Here is a 15,112-nt window from a genome sequence, read left to right on the forward strand (position 1 = left end):
CCACTCTAGTATTCTTGCCTGGAGAATCCCATGGACAGAGGAGCCTGGTGGGCTACAGTCCACGGGGTCACAAAGAGTCGGACACGACTGAGTGACTTCACTTTCACTTTCTAAATAAAATAGAGCTGTAAGACTGATTTGTCTAAGAGCTATAACACGGTCTATCCAAGACCTGAGAGCTGTGACATGCCGAGGGGGCTTTAATGTCCATCACTCCAAATCTTTGTTGTGACGAGACAAAGAATCGAGGAACGTACACTCGCGTGACACAACAAACTGGAAAATTCTTCAAGAGATGGGAATACCAGACCACCTTACCTGCCTCCTGCGAAATCTCTATGCATGTCAAGAAGCAACAGATAGAACTGGACATGGAACAAAGGACTGATTCCAAATTGGGAAAGGAGTATGTCAACGCTGTATATTGTCACCCCACTTATTTAACTCATATGCAGAGTACATCATGAGAAACGCTGGGCTGGAAGAAGCACAGCTGGAATCAAGATCGCTGCAAGAAATATCAAAAACCTCAGATATGCAGATGACACCACACTTATGGTAGAAAGTGAAGAACTAAATAACCTCTTGATGAAAGTGAAAGAGGAGAGGGAGAAAGTTGGCTTAAAACTCAACATTCAGAAAACTAAGATCATGGCATGTGGTCCCATCATTTCATGGCATATAGATGGGGAAACAATGATACAGTGAGAGACTTTATTTTGGGGGGCTCCAAAATCATTGCAGATGATGAAATCACTGCAGCCACGAAATTAAAAGACACTTGCTCCTTGGAAGAAAAGCTATGACCAACCTAGACAGCATGTTAAAAAGGAGAGACATGACTTTTCCAACATAGGTCTGTGTAGTCAAAGCTATGATTTTTCCACTAGACATGTATGGATGTGAGAGTTGGACTATAAAGAAAGCTGAGCACCAAAGAATTGATGCTTCTGATCTGTGGTGTTGGAGAAGACTCTTGAGAGTCCCTTGGACTGCAAGGAGATCCAACCAGTCCATCCTAAAGGAAATCAGTCCTGAATATGCATTGGAATGACTGATGGTGAAGCTGAAACTCCAATACTTTGGCCACCTGATGCAAAGAATGGACTGATTGGAAAAGACCCTGACGCTTGGAAAGATTGAAGGTGGGAGGAGAAGGGGACATCAGAGGATGAGATGGCTGGATGGTATCACCGACCTGATGGACATGAGTTTGAGCAAGCTCTGGGAGTTGGTGATGGACAGGGAAGCGTGGCATCCTGCAGTCTATGGGGTCGTAAAGAGTCGGACACGACTGAATTACTGAAATGAACTGAACTGAACTGATTCATTGGAAGGACTAAAGTTGAAGCTGAAGCTCCAATCCTCTGGCCAACTGATGCAAAGAACTGACTCATTAGAAAAGACCCTGATGATGGGAAAGATTGAAGGCAAGAGGAGAAGAGGACAACAGAGGATGAGATGGTTGGATGGCATCACCGATTCGATGGACATGAGTTTGAGCAAGTTCTGGGAGACACTGGAGAGCAGAGGATACTGGACTACTGCAGTACACGGGGTCACAAAGAGCTGGTCATGATTCAGTGACTGAACAACAAATGCATTTTGTTATTAATCTGTTGGTTTTAATTATTTATTCATTTTTCCTCCCTGTTACATTGCCCTTTGTGCTTCCAAGGCTCGCCACAGACTCAGCAGCGAGAGTGTTTCCTGGTGTTTGGAAACTTCTCTCTTTTTAAGACTCCCTTCCCGGGACAGGACTCCCTTCCCGGGTCGGAGCTCCCTCCCTCCTTCCTTTGTCTCTTTTTTCGTCTTTTATATTTTTTCCTACCTGTTTTTGAAGACAATGATCTGCTTTTCTGGGTGCCTGATGTCCTCTGCCAGCATTCAGAAGTTGTTTTGTAGAATTTACTCAGCGTTGAATGTTCTTTTGATGAATTTGTGGGGGAGAAAGTGGTCTCCCCGACCTATTCCTCTGCCATCTTAGCTGGCAGCTGCATTTTGCTATTACACAAGTAATACGTGAAAACAGAGAGACACCTCCCCAGCAACCATTTATTTTTTTCCAGCTTTTTTTCAGGTAAGACTGACAAACAAAAATTATGGATATTTAAGGTGTGAAACATGGTTTTTCTGATATACATAGATTATGGAATCATCACCATGACAAAGCTGATTAACACCTCACAGAGCTACCCTTTCGGTGGGAGAGGTGAGAACACTCTACTATTAACACATTTCAAAGGTACAATGTTTTATTACTAACTATAGTCACCACACTGTATGTTAGACCCCTGGAATTTATTCATATTATAATTGGACGTTTGTACCCTTTGACCAACCTCCCCTTACCACCTCCCAACCACCATTCCACTCTTTGTTGCTATGAGTTCAGCTGTTTTCTGGATTCTACCTAGAAATGAGTCCACGCAGTATTTGCCTTTCTGTGTCTGTCTTTTCGGACTGAGCACAATGTCCTCCAGGTTCATGCATGTGGTTGCAACCGATAGGAGGTCCTCCTTCCTCAAAGCTGAGGAACACTGCGTTGTCTTTATACACATTTTCTTATCTAGTCACCTGTCCTTGGACACTTAGGCTGTTTCCAAGTCTTGCTTATCATGACTCATGCTGCAATGAAGTTGGGGGTGCAGGCATCTCTTTGTGACAGTGATTTTATTTCCCGGGGGTATGTATCCAGAAATGGGATTGCTGAACCACATGATAATCCTATTTCTAATCCGTTGAGGACACTCCACACTGTCTGCCATAGTGGGTGCACCGGTTTACACGCCCACAGTGTACCAAGTTTCCTTTTCTCCAAGTCCTTCCGCTAATCATTCAATTTATACGTGCACATAAACAGATATACCTTTCCCCTCAAAATATGATCATCCAGGAAATTCCTTGGAGGCCCAGTGGTTAGGACACTGAGCTTTCACTGCCCAGGTTACATGTTCAGTCCCTGATTAGGGAACGAAGATCCCACAAACTGTATGGTACACCTTACCCCAAAATAAAAGATCATCTTGGAGTTGCTGTTTTATAGCTAGCTTTCCCCCTTAGTAGGCGTCCCTGGTGGCTCAGTTAGTAAAGAACCTGCCTGCAATACAGGAGACCTGGGTTTGATCCCTGGGTTGGGAAGAAGGAAATGGCAACCCACTCCAGCATTTTTGCCTGGGAAATCCCATGAACAGAAGAGCCTGGTGGGCTACAGTCCATGGGGCCACAAAAGGGCTGGACATGACTGGGCAAATAAACAGCAACAACAAATCTTATGCAGAAGCAACTGTTTAATTCATTTTATAGACAGGGGACTTCCCTGAAGGTCTGATGGTTAAGACTCAGTGCTCCCAATGCAGGGGGCAGGGATTCAATCTCCAGACAGGGAACTAAGATCCCTCGTGCCACACAGTGTGGCCCAAAATAAATAAAAATCCAAACAGGGAAGGATACTGAGGTGCTCAGAGGGTGACTAATTTACAAAAACACATCGCAAAACTGGTCAATGACGGAATTAGAATTTGAGGCCAGGCAGTAATTCCAGATTCTCACTAAGCTACGGTGGCCTTTTTGACAGATTAGAAAATAAATGCTCAGTAAACAGGGCGTCTCAGGTGGCTCAGAGGTAAAGAATCTGCCTGCCAATGGGTCAGAAAGATCCTCTGGAGAAAGAAATGGCAACCCCCTCCAGTATTCTTGCCTGGAGAATCCCCATGGCCAGAGGAGCCTGGCGAGCTACAGTCCATGGGGTTGCAAGAGTCAGACACGACTTAGTGACTAAATCACCACCCCCGCCCCTTAGTAGTTCACCTGCAACCTTGAGAGTTAACAAGCCCAAAACATCTCGCCAGCAGTGAATGTCTGGTCTGAGGAAGCCACCTGCAACAAGGCGTCTTCTAAGGGACGCTTCTCAAACATCCTGGGAATCTGAGTCACCAGTCTGGGAGATTTTGATTTAGGAGGTCAGGGGTGGGGGCCTGAGACTCTGCATTCCTACCAAGCGCCTGAGGGATCCTGCTTGATTCTCTGGTCCATGGTTACACTTTGTGCAGCAACGTCCTGAAATAATTAGTTATTAAATACTTGACCAGGCTCTCTAGAGGATAAACCTTGGAATCCATATTTTCACTACATTCTCAAGGTGATTATAATTTTCTCTCTTTTTGTTTTTTGGTGGCATTTCTATTTTTGTTGTTGTTTTTATTTGCTTGATTTTTTGGTGGCAGAATATATGTAATGTCAAATTTGCCGTTTTAACCACTTTATTTTTTAGAAAATATTTATTTGTTTTTAGCCGCTCAGGCTCTTCTCCAGTTGCTTGAGAGCGGGGGCCGCTCTTCTGTGCAGTGCTCGATTTTCTCGCTGCGGTGACTTTTCTGTTGTGGAGCACCGGCTCTAGTGGAGCGCGCTTCAATAGCTGCGTCACGTGGACTCAGTAGCTGCAGCTCTCAGACTCCAGAGCAGTCTTAGTAGTCGTGGCGCTTGGGCTTAGTTGCCCCGCAGCATGTGGGATCTTCCAGGATCAGGGATCAAACCGGTGTCCCCTGCATTACAAGGCAGAGTCTTAACCCCTGGGCCCCCAAGAAGCCCCATTTTAACTATTTGAAAGTATGCAATTCAGTGGCATTATGCACACGCACGGCACTTGGCAACCGTCACTCCTCTCCAGTTCCAGAACTTCTTCATCCAGAAAAGGAAACCCCGCATCCGATATCAGTCCCTCCCCATTCTCCTCTTCCCCAGCCACGGACAACCATGGACCTGTTTGGGGTTTTGTTTGGTTGTTTGTTTTGTTGCTATGCGGCATTCGGGATATTATTTCCCCAACCGGAGATTGAACCTGTGCCCTCTGCAGCGGAAGCACAGAGTCCTAACCACTGGCGCACCAGGGAATTCCCCAAATCTGCTTTCTGTCTCTCTTTCTGTCTGTTCTGGATATTTCATAGAAATCGAATCACTCCATATGTGACTTTTTGTGTCTGGCTCCTTTTACCCAGTATGATGCTTTTAAGGCTCATCCAAGTTGTAGCGTGTGTCAGTGATTTATTCTTTTCCCAGGGTGTCTCTTATGTCATCTGTGGGTGGAGAACAAGCTGGATCCTATCTGGGCAATGTAGCAGTAGGGGCTGAGAGTAGAAGCTCTATGATTTGATGGTCAGTTACATCCCCTCGGAAAGCCTCAGTCTGCTCATCTGTAAAACGGGCTAATAGCCTATCCCTCGCAGAGTCAGACACGAATGAAGAGACTTAGCTCACAAGCACAGGACTATTTGCAAAGTGACTGGCATGTGTTAAGAGCTCAGTTAACTATTAGGTACTGCTGTTCTTCCATCTTAGGGGTATGCTGTAATCAGTCAGACCAATCTCCTACAGTTGGACATTACAGTTTTTCCTATTTTTTTGCTTTTTTCAACAAATGCTGAGACAAACATCTAAATACTCTAACACTTTCCCATTATTTCTTTAGCATAATACCCTGGAAGTGGCATTGGCGGGTCAAAATTTTATTTACATTATGAAATATTTCTGACATGTAGAAAAAAACAGGGAATATAGTGAATTCAAAGCTTCCACCTGCCAGCTTAGAAAAAATAATTGCAGGTAAGAATGTCCTGAGTAGCTTTCCTGACTGCATTCCTTCCGCTTTCCCCCAGGGGTCGCCACTAGGGCACCCCCCACCCCCACCCCATGTCATACCTAGGCAAGTTTGCGTTTTATTACATGTCCACACACAACTCCTGTTTCTTTCTTTCTTTTTTTTTTTTTCTTTAACCGTATGCATTCGACTCTGTAAACTTCTGCAACTAGCAGCATGCTTTGGGATTGTCCAGGCTGATATACCGACTGCTGGATCACTCACTTTCACTGCTGTATAGCATTCCCCTACGTGAAGATGCTGTAGGCAGTGCTTAGTCGCTCAGTTGTGTCCGACTCTTTGCGACTGTAGCCCGCCAGGCTCCTCTGTCCCTGAGGATTCTATAGGCAAAAATACTGGAGTGGGTTGCCATGCCCTCCTCCAGAGGATCTTCCCAACCCAGGGATCGAACCCAGGTCTCCCGCATTGCAGGCGAGTTCTTTTACTGTCTGAGCCATCCTTGGCGGAAGTGGGGGGGATGTGCCTAAGTTGGGGGTGTCTCAGGTCTGAGGTTAAGTCCTAGTTGGGGAAGGGACAGTAAGAACAGAAGGTGAGAGCCTGGAAGCACAGATGAAAGACCCTGGGGAGGGTGTTCAGGAAGATCTCTCAAAGAGGGGTTCTCATTTTATAGATGTGAGCCTGAGGCCCGTAGAGAGCAAGCCACTTCTCCACAGTCACAGAAGGGCTGTTTGCAGAAACCAGCTTCATACATTCATTCCTTCAGCACAAATTAACGAAGCACCTATTCCATACTACACATTGTTCCAAGAGCACAGAATATTTAGCAGTCAACAAAACAAAGACCGCCTGCTCCAAATGTGAGGCTTATTATTCTGAGCGTAATTATGATGAATTGCTAATTGAGTTCGCTTCTAGGATTGTAGCAGGAGGGTGATCCCTATTGGGGGGGTCGGGGGTGCCCCATGAGAGCGCCCCATGAGTCACGGCTTTCTCCAAAGCCCCCACTTCCCTCTTTATGATCGATTCGCCCACAGACTGTTATTGTAGTTATTCAAAATTAAACAGGGTTTTTGGGGGGACAAGAAGGTGATCTAGAACGGGGAAGGAAAGGAAAAGCCCTTTGTACTCGGCAGGGTTGTCAATAAAGTTTTGTCGCCTTGGCAACCGCAGGTCCAGCCGAGTTGGGGGTAAGGGGGATGGAAAGAAAGAACAGAAGTGCGCGCGCATTCAACCCCCTGCCTGGTCCGCCGCGGCTTTCCTGCTTTCTCCCTCTGGTGGCCGAAGGTTTCGCCAGAGAAGGAGAACAGGGAGGGCGTTACCCTAACGGTGATAGGCGGAGACCTTAGCCAATGGAAGCATGAGTTGCTCCACGGCCAACCAATCACACTCGGGCTCTGTAGCCGACGGAACCCTCCCTCTTCCCTCTTGTACCCAAATAACCCGACCCAAACCCGAGTTTCTCCCGGAACGACAGCGCTTTCGGCCAATGAGAGCGTCACCTTCTGGCTGTGGGCGGGGATACGTCTCCATGGCAGCAGCGGAGGGACAGGGGCGGCAGCCACTAGGTGCAGTTGGCGGCGCTTTGACGGCAGCGCGGGCGTGGCGGGGTTCTGTAGGGGCACCGAAGGGGGGCTATAGGGGCGGGGAAGAACGGAGCCTGACCAATGGGAGCGGCGCAAGCTTCTAAGCAATTGAAGAGTGGCGGAGACGTTGGCCAATGGGAGGCCGTAGTGGCCGTGACGGGGTGGGCCCGGCGGGGCTAACTGGAGGCGCGGCGACCCGGTCTGACGAGAGCTGGAGGAGGCTGTGGGAGGTGGTGGCAGCCGCGGCGCGGGCGCCTGAGGAGGAGGAGGAGGAGAAGCGGGTGAGGGGCGGCGCGGGGCCCGACCTCTGAGCCCCTTCTCGGCCCCCGCCCCGCGCCGCCTTGGCTCCCGGTCGTCCCCAGCCCCGTCTGTCCCCTGGCCCGCCCGCCCCTCCTCGTGCCCAGGCGCCCACGTCTCCTGGCCCTTCGGCGAGCCTCAGGCTGCTCTCGGTGCCCAGCCCCTTCCCTGTGCTTCCTCCCCTAGTCCCCGCTCTCGCGCTTCAGGCCCTTCCCTGGACCCGCAGCTCGCCCTCTGACTCTGCACTCCCGTCCTTGGCCCTCAGGCGCGTCCCCTGCACTCTCGCCGCCTGCCCAGGCCCCTGGAAACCACCCCTCCCCCAAGGTCTTCCCCAGGCCCGTGTCTGCTCCCCCCAGTTTTCCTCAGCACCTCAGCCCTTTAGCCTGGGTTCTCACTGCCTACCCAGGCCCTACCCTAGAGCCCGGGCGTGCTCCTCGCGGCTCTTCAGGTTCCTTCCTGGAGCCCCCGGACTCCCCCAGGCCCCGGTTGCCTCCCCAACCCCGTTGTGGAACCCCTGGACCGCCCCCCTCTACCTTTCCAGGACCCTCCCTGGACCTCCAGGTCCTTCTCTGCTTTCTCTGGACCCCTGGTCTCCCTGCTGGCTTTTCCTGGGGTCCTCACTGGGTCCCCAAGCCTCCCCGCGGGCAGCCCGGGCCTTCTCCCTGCCTGGCGTCCGCATTTTGCCTTTACCCCCTCGCCCGTCTGCAGCTTCAGTTCCGTCCCAGCGCCGTCCCGCAGCGCCTCCTCTTTAATTTTCCTCTGCCTTGGGGTCTCTGCCCCCTTTCTCAGCCGCTGTAGCGCCCCTTCCTCGCAGTCCCCCGTCGACCCCCCGGGCAGGCCTCCGCCGTCGGGGTTAGGAGGCTTGTTTTGTTTTCGTTTTGCTAATCGCCGTCCTTCTCCCGTGTTTTTGCTGGGCCTCCTCTGCCTCTCCACACGTTCCTTTTCTCTCCCCCCTCCCCCCGCTTTGTCCTCCGCGCCCCTCCCCCGGAATCCTTGGAGAGAGAGCAGGTGCTGGAGCCTTCCTCGGCTTTCCCTCCCCTCACCACCCCTCCTCCTCCAGACTGCCTGAGGTTTCACCCCGAGCCTTCCGAGGAGGGCTCCCGGGGGCTGCTGGGGAGGGGGGTGGTGGCCAAGGCCGGGAAAGTGGGGGTGGGCTGAGGAACGAGCGGTTCTGGCCGGGCAGGAGCTGCTGCTGGGGGTCCCCTGACTCCCACCTCCTGCAGGACTAAGCCTTCAGGGTTATCGCAGACTGCCAATTAATCAGCCTTCCCTGGTCTGTAGGGACCTTTGCGTGCCTTCGCGCGCGCGCGTGTGTGTCTGTGTGTACGTGTGTACGTACGTGTATATGGGAGTCCTAGGGAATCTGCGTGCACACATGGGGTCTATGAATGTGTGTGCGTGGGCAAGGGCGGGGGAGTTGTCATAAGTGGTTTATGTTTGTGCTCAGGAGGCTGCCGAGGTGCAGCTACTAAGGATGGTGGCTGGCATTTCTTGGGGGGGGGGTCTCCCCAGTGTCAGAAGCACTTGTTGCATTTCGCCTTCACTGAGGGCCCTGCGAAGTCAGTACTGCTTCTCTCCCCGCTTTATAGATGAGGAGGCCAAAGGGCCTGCCCCAGGCTCACAGGGCTCACAAGTGGCAGAGAGCAAGCATACACTCGGGATCCCAGTGCTGCGCCCCTGCCTCGAGTTCCCCACCCCCTGCCATTGCCACCAGAGGCAGCATGGTGCGTGGGGCACCATGGGGCCCGACAGAGTAACCGCCAGAGAACTGTGTGAGAATGACGACCTGGCCACCAGCCTCGTCCTGGACCCCTACCTCGGCTTCCGCACCCACAAGATGAACGTCAGGTGAGGCAACCCGGGGGAGGGTGGACCCAGCGATATCGGGACCCGGGACCCCTGCCCCGCCACCACCACCCCTCTGCCCCATCCTCCTCTCAGCTCCCAGCGGGGGTGGGGGTGGAGCCTGGGAAGGCCCACAGGGAATAGGCCAAGGCCCTGGGACCCAGGCATGCCCTCTCCCCCAGCCCCGTGCCCCCCCTGCGACGACAGCACCACCTGCGCTCAGCTCTGGAGGCCTTCCTGAGGCAGCGGGACCTGGAGGCTGCGTACCGGGCCCTGACGCTGGGAGGCTGGATGGCCCACTACTTCCAGAGCCGGGGCCCACGGCAGGAGGCTGCCCTCAAGACCCACGTGAGGGAGCCCTTCCCTTTCCTCCCCTTGGCCCTCATGTTCTGTCTCCCCGACCTGTCCCGGGCCCTCCGCCCTATCGGGCAGACCCTCAGCGCAGCCCCCCAGGACTCCCTGACTTCCTATCCATTGGGACCATCTAAAGCAAGGCTCAGAGACTGCTAAGACAGGCTCGCTGGGGGGCCCTCTGAGATGGAGTCTAACATCTTCGTTTGACAGATGAGGAAACTGAGGCCCCAACAGGGGAAGTGAGCCCCCTGAGACCACACAGTGAGTCAGTGGTAGAGCAGGACTAGAACCCAGGAGAGTGAGGGCCAAGGACGACCCTGCCCCAGCTCCTCACCCCACCCACCCCCTCACCTCCCCCAGATCTATCGCTACCTCCGCGCCTTCCTGCCTGAAAGTGGCTTCACCATCTTGCCCTGTACCCGTTATTCCATGGAGACAAATGGAGCCAAGATTGTGTCAACTCGCGCATGGTAAGAGGGCAGGATTCGCAGCCCAGGCCTTGCAGGAGGCATCTCTCCCCGGGGACAGCTGGGAGAAGACACCCCCTCTGTCGTGGAGGAGACCCAGCACTGTGGCAACAGGGCAATGTAGATGTCAGTGTTGAGAGAAAGGAGGCGGGGCCTGGCCCCCAGGACCCCCCTGGCCTACCACAGCCCTCCGGGAGATGAGACCCCCTCCAGCGACCCAGGCTTCCCGGGACTGCTGGGAAAGGACTGACCTTGTGCCCAAGAGTGCACTGCTGTCCTTTCTCTCATCCTCACCAGGCTGCCCCCCGCCAAGTAGCAATCACTGCTGGGTATGAGGGCAGGACAGTAAGCAAGAGGAACCCTGCCCTCTGCGTGCAGTCTAGTGAAAAGGGAGGTGGTAGTGGTGCAAGCTCACAGGGCTGACCACAGCTGTGCATCCTAGCCTGCCTGGGGATTTCGAGAGTGTACTTGGGAGCCAGGCCGAGGCTGAGACCCACAGAGTGACTGAAGGGTCTAGTGAAGAGCCTGGGGTGCCTGGGTTGGGGGGGGGTCTTCCAGGCAGGACTGGACCGTGGGAAGCTGAGGCAGTGGGCGCCGGAGGAGCCGAAAGCAGGAGAGGATGCCCACCAGGCATCTGTGGGTGTAGGGCAGCAGTGTGACTTTCAGAGACATTTGGGTGGTGGAGCGCGCTGGCCTGCATCAGTTCTTCCCACAGGAGGCTTGGGATGAGAGGCCCCTGTCCCCAGTGCTGGTGGCTGGGGAGGTACTCACTGACCCACAGCGAGCCGGCTTCTTGGCAGGAAAAAGAACGAGAAGCTGGAGCTGCTGGTGGGCTGCATCGCGGAGTTGCGGGAGGCCGACGAGGAGCTGCTGAGGGCCGGGGAGAACGACTTCAGCATCATGTACTCGACCCGCAAGCGCAGCGCTCAGCTGTGGCTCGGCCCTGCCGCCTTCATCAACCACGGTGGGGGCGGGGCTAGGGGCCGGCCCAGGGGTAGGGGCGGAGGGGCGTGCCCCAGTTCTCCGGCTCCTCTGAACCGAGTCTCTTCTCTCCCCTGCACCCTCACAACTGGCTCCAGACTGCAAACCCAACTGCAAGGTGAGACCTGGGGATCCCACATCCGGGGAGGAAGGGGCACGTGGGGAGGAGCTTTCGGGTCAGTGAAGAGCTAGAAACTGTCGGGGGGGTCTCCCTACCTGACCGAGCAGCTTCCCACCCGTCCTTGCCCGTGCCGGGAGGCAGGAGGGGGCTCTGGTAGAGTCACACTGGGACGCAGTCACACTGCCCCCTGCTGGCTGCAGTGCCCCCGCTCCGAACCTTGGCCGGGGGCGGGGCCGGTTGAGGGGGAGGGTGGTGGTGGGCAGACCCGAGGTGCCCCTGCCTGTGCCTGTTGCCCGGCCTCCCAGGCAGAAGCCCCTGCAGCTGTGATGATAGCAGGATGCGGGGGAGGCCCCGGGAGTGAGGTCAGAGAGAGCCCTGCCCTCCTGGAGATCCAGGGCTCCTCCTGATAGGAGGCCCTGGGAGGCAGAGAGAGGCCCCCCTGTTCTGTGTGTGTGGAGAACCGAGTTCGTGGGAGGGAGTTGAGGGGTGACGCCCAGCAAGGCCTTGGGCGTCTGCCCTGTGAGTGTGGGCCTCCCTGGCCTTGGCCATCCTCCAGAGCCCCCCATGTGAGGAGGTTGGAGTCCTGGCTCCACCGCCCGGGCCCTGGTTTCTCTTCTCAGATGGGAAAGGATGAGAACTTGCCTGCTGGCACAACTGTGAAGGCCGCTGAGTGTCAGTGTTCTGTGGGGTTTGGGGCACAGACAGTGGGTAGGAGGGAGAGGAGGCAGGGCTTGGTGAGGGGGGTGCCAGCCCCCTCGTGATGCAGAGCCGAGGCTGTACCAGTCAGAGCCAGGCACTGGAGGAGGAGGAGAGTTTTCCCAGGTGTTGAGGGCGAAGGGGCGCCCGCTAGGGCATCTCAGATGGGGCGTCAGGCTGGAGGGCCGGGAGGCCGCGGCACGGGGGCTCCCCTCGCGTGTGAGCTCGGTCACCCCACGGCGGCTCCCGTGGGGTACAGGCTGAGGCTGGTGGGTAGCCCAGGGCAGGGAGACCCTGAGGGGCTGGCTCCAGAGGGGTCTTAGGGACGGAGGGAATGCGGACACCTGGCACTGCCTGCTCGGGAGACGCCGGGCAGCTGTCCTGGCGTCAGGCAGGCCAGAGGCCAGGGCCACTCCCAGGAGTGTGCCAGCCTGGGATGAACAGACCAGCGGACAGATGGACAGGCGGGTGGGTGGGAGTCCCACCTCTCCCAGAGGAGGAACCTAGAGGCAGGAGCAGCCACATGAGGGGGGTGGTGATCCGGGACTGGGGCTGGGGGTGGGCCCGGGCCTGGAGAAGGGGAGGCGGCAGAAGCAGGCTGTGCAGGCCGGCCACCGAGGAGCCAGGGGACGGGCCGGAGGGAGCGGTTCCTTTGCGTTGCCAGGCCTGGTTAGGTCATCGTCCTGCAGCGAGGGCGGGAGCCGGCAAAGCAGGGGGGGATCAAGGAGCCGGCACAGAGGGCAGGCCCTGGGCAGGGCGTGTCCTGGGGCTCGGCCCCTGCCCATCCCAGGGGCAGGCAGTGAGGCCAGGGGCCCAGGCCAGGCCAGGAGGTGGGGGCGGGGAGCCAAGCCACCCCCAGGGCGGGGCGCTGAGCCTCTGGCCCCCAGTTTGTGCCTGCAGATGGAAACGCAGCCTGCGTGAAGGTGCTCCGGGACATCGAGCCGGGGGACGAGGTGACCTGTTTCTACGGCGAGGGCTTTTTTGGCGAGAAGAATGAGCACTGTGAATGCTACACCTGCGAGAGGTGGGCCAAGGACCTTGGGGCAGGGAGCCGGAAGTGCGTCCTCGGGGGCCCAGCCCTCCCTCCTCACCGCCCTCCCACCCCCAGGAGAGGGGAGGGCGCTTTCCGACTGCGGCCCAGGGAGCCCCTGCCACCCCGGCCGCTGGAGAAGTACGAGCTCCGGGAGACCAAGCGGCGGTTGCAGCAAGGTCTGGACGGGCCCCGGTCCTGTGCCCACCTACCCCCGCTGCGCCGGGACCCCTTCTGCGGTGAGCACGGGGTGGGCACTGTCCGCGGGCCCGTCCCCTGCCCCGTCTTTGCCCTCCGCCTCTCTCATCCCTCCAGGAAGAGCCTTGGAGGCGGCCAGCCTGAGCAGGAGCTGTGCGCCCTTGCGGGAGCCCTGCTCACAAAGCTACCCTTTCCTCTCCCCTCCCCCGGGCCTCCACAGCCGCCTGCCAGCCCCTGCGCCCCCCGCCCTGCAGCACCCGACTCGATGCCTCGCCCCTCTGGCTCCAGTGGCTGCCTCAGCCCCAGCTCCGGGTGCGTCCCCGGAGGCGCCGACGCCTGCAACCCCGGCGAGCCCCGCCGCCTCCGGTTCTCCGAGCTGCCCGCATCTCCCTGCACCGGTGGGGAGGCTGCGGCCCCCACTGCTGCCTGCGGGCAGAGGCCCGGGTGGCCCTGGGTCAGGCCCCCCGCGCCTGCTGGGCCCCCCAGCAGGACTGGCACTGGGCCCGGCGCTATGGGCTGCCTTCTGTGGTCCGTGTGGATCTGAGCCGCGTGGCGCCAGCCCTGCCTGCCACTGCCAACCCTGCCCCCGCCGGGACCCCAGGCCCCATCGCCGTCCCCAAGCAGGCCCTTGCCTTCACCCCTTTCTCCCCACCCAAGCGCCTGCGGCTGGTGGTCAGCCATGGCTCCATTGACTTGGATGTCAACAGTGATGGGCCGTGATGGGCTAGACAGGGAGACCTGGGCCCGGAGAGCAGGGTGTCCTTCCTGGTCCCCTCCTGCCCAGCTTCTTGGGGAGCCACCTCCAGAAGGAGTTTTTGGACTTCTGGGAAGGAATTGACCTTCGACTCCAGCACAGCTTTGACCTGGGGGCAGGTTGGCTTGGATACCCCCAGGGATCTGACCCCTGATCCTTTATGACTGCTGACCCCTGAGCCACCCCCACCCTGGCAGGGAGCCCTGGCCACTGCCCCCTCCCCGCCCCCGTCCCCGTCCCCAGCCCGGGCCGCAGGGCTGAAAGAGCGGTTCCCTGCCCACCACCTTCTGCCCAGGGAGCAAAGCCATAGGGGCAGGGCTGCCCCGCAGGCCTGGGGGAGGTGGGGCTGGCTTGAGTGGCCTCCCTAGACATTGCCCTGTGGGGGAGGGGGGGTCAGTTTGCTCTCAGCCTGTGACTGTCTGAGTGGGGGCTGAGGGGGGTTGGCCAGGGGCTTGTCCCCACCACCCCCGTGGGTCTCAGGGAGGCCGGGTGCGACCTCATCTTTCTCATGGTGCTATCCCTGGTGCTACTGGGGTGTGGGGGGTCTCTCCACTCCCCCACACCAGAATGGGATATGTTGGGGGGTTGGAAGCACTTGAACTTTTTATTTTATTTTATTAAAACGTTGTTATAAGCAGTGCTCTTGGAAGCATTTCATTTTGATTTATGTTCTAAAGAGATGTCCTTTGGGAGGGTGAAACCCTACGCCTTGATGGGGAGACCAGACTTTGGCCCCTAAGAAGCTTGGGAGGGTGAAAGGACAGTGGACTCTGAGGATGGCCAAGTACAGAGGCAAGAATCACACTACCACACAAACTGTGCTTGTGAAGAATGCTTCCAGACCCATCATCTCATGCAGGAGGGGAGTCTGCCCATTTTCCAGATGAGATAACTGAGGTCCAGCAATTAGAGTGACACCCTGGGTCATGTGGGGCCAGATCACCCTTGTCTGAAGTCAGAGTCCCTCATGTGTGTCATGTGGGTTGGCCTAGCTCCATGAGGCCAGGACAGTGAATCGTCTCCTTTCTTGAGATCCAGTTCTGTTCTCAGTCCCCTGACCAGGGATTGAACCTGGGGCCATGGTGGTGAAAGCCCAGAATCCTAACCCCTGGACCACCAGAGAACTCCTCCCACCACCTCTTAATTTTCACCTCAACCCCCTTTTACAGAAATACTAACAGCTGACAATC

General features: G+C 56.4%; 1 protein-coding gene across 1 annotated transcript; it reads left to right on the plus strand.

Annotated features, from left to right (window-relative positions):
• Positions 1-7,380: 7,380 nt before the first annotated feature.
• Positions 7,381-14,560, plus strand: KMT5C (lysine methyltransferase 5C). The gene is made up of 9 exons (XM_040251900.1): positions 7,381-7,460; positions 9,066-9,324; positions 9,504-9,669; positions 10,036-10,145; positions 10,943-11,106; positions 11,222-11,241; positions 12,828-12,964; positions 13,049-13,209; positions 13,389-14,560. Exons 2-9 carry the CDS (start codon positions 9,215-9,217, stop codon positions 13,886-13,888), a joined length of 1,368 nt encoding a protein of 455 aa, XP_040107834.1. The 5' UTR covers positions 7,381-7,460; positions 9,066-9,214; the 3' UTR covers positions 13,889-14,560.
• Positions 14,561-15,112: the final 552 nt, after the last annotated feature.

This window comes from Oryx dammah, unplaced genomic scaffold (assembly GCF_014754425.2).
Source record: "Oryx dammah isolate SB20612 unplaced genomic scaffold, SCBI_Odam_1.1 HiC_scaffold_13, whole genome shotgun sequence".
In the NCBI taxonomy this organism is placed as follows: Eukaryota; Metazoa; Chordata; class Mammalia; order Artiodactyla; family Bovidae; genus Oryx; species Oryx dammah.

Coding starts and splice junctions, on each gene's coding strand:
- KMT5C (XM_040251900.1), top strand. CDS start 9,215: ATGGGGCCCGACAGAGTAACCGCCAGAGAACTGTGTGAGAATGACGAC. Junction 9,325..9,503: donor ACCCACAAGATGAACGTCAG/GTGAGGCAACCC, acceptor CCTCTCCCCCAG/CCCCGTGCCCCCCCTGCGAC. Junction 11,242..12,827: donor ACTGCAAACCCAACTGCAAG/GTGAGACCTGGG, acceptor TCTGGCCCCCAG/TTTGTGCCTGCAGATGGAAA.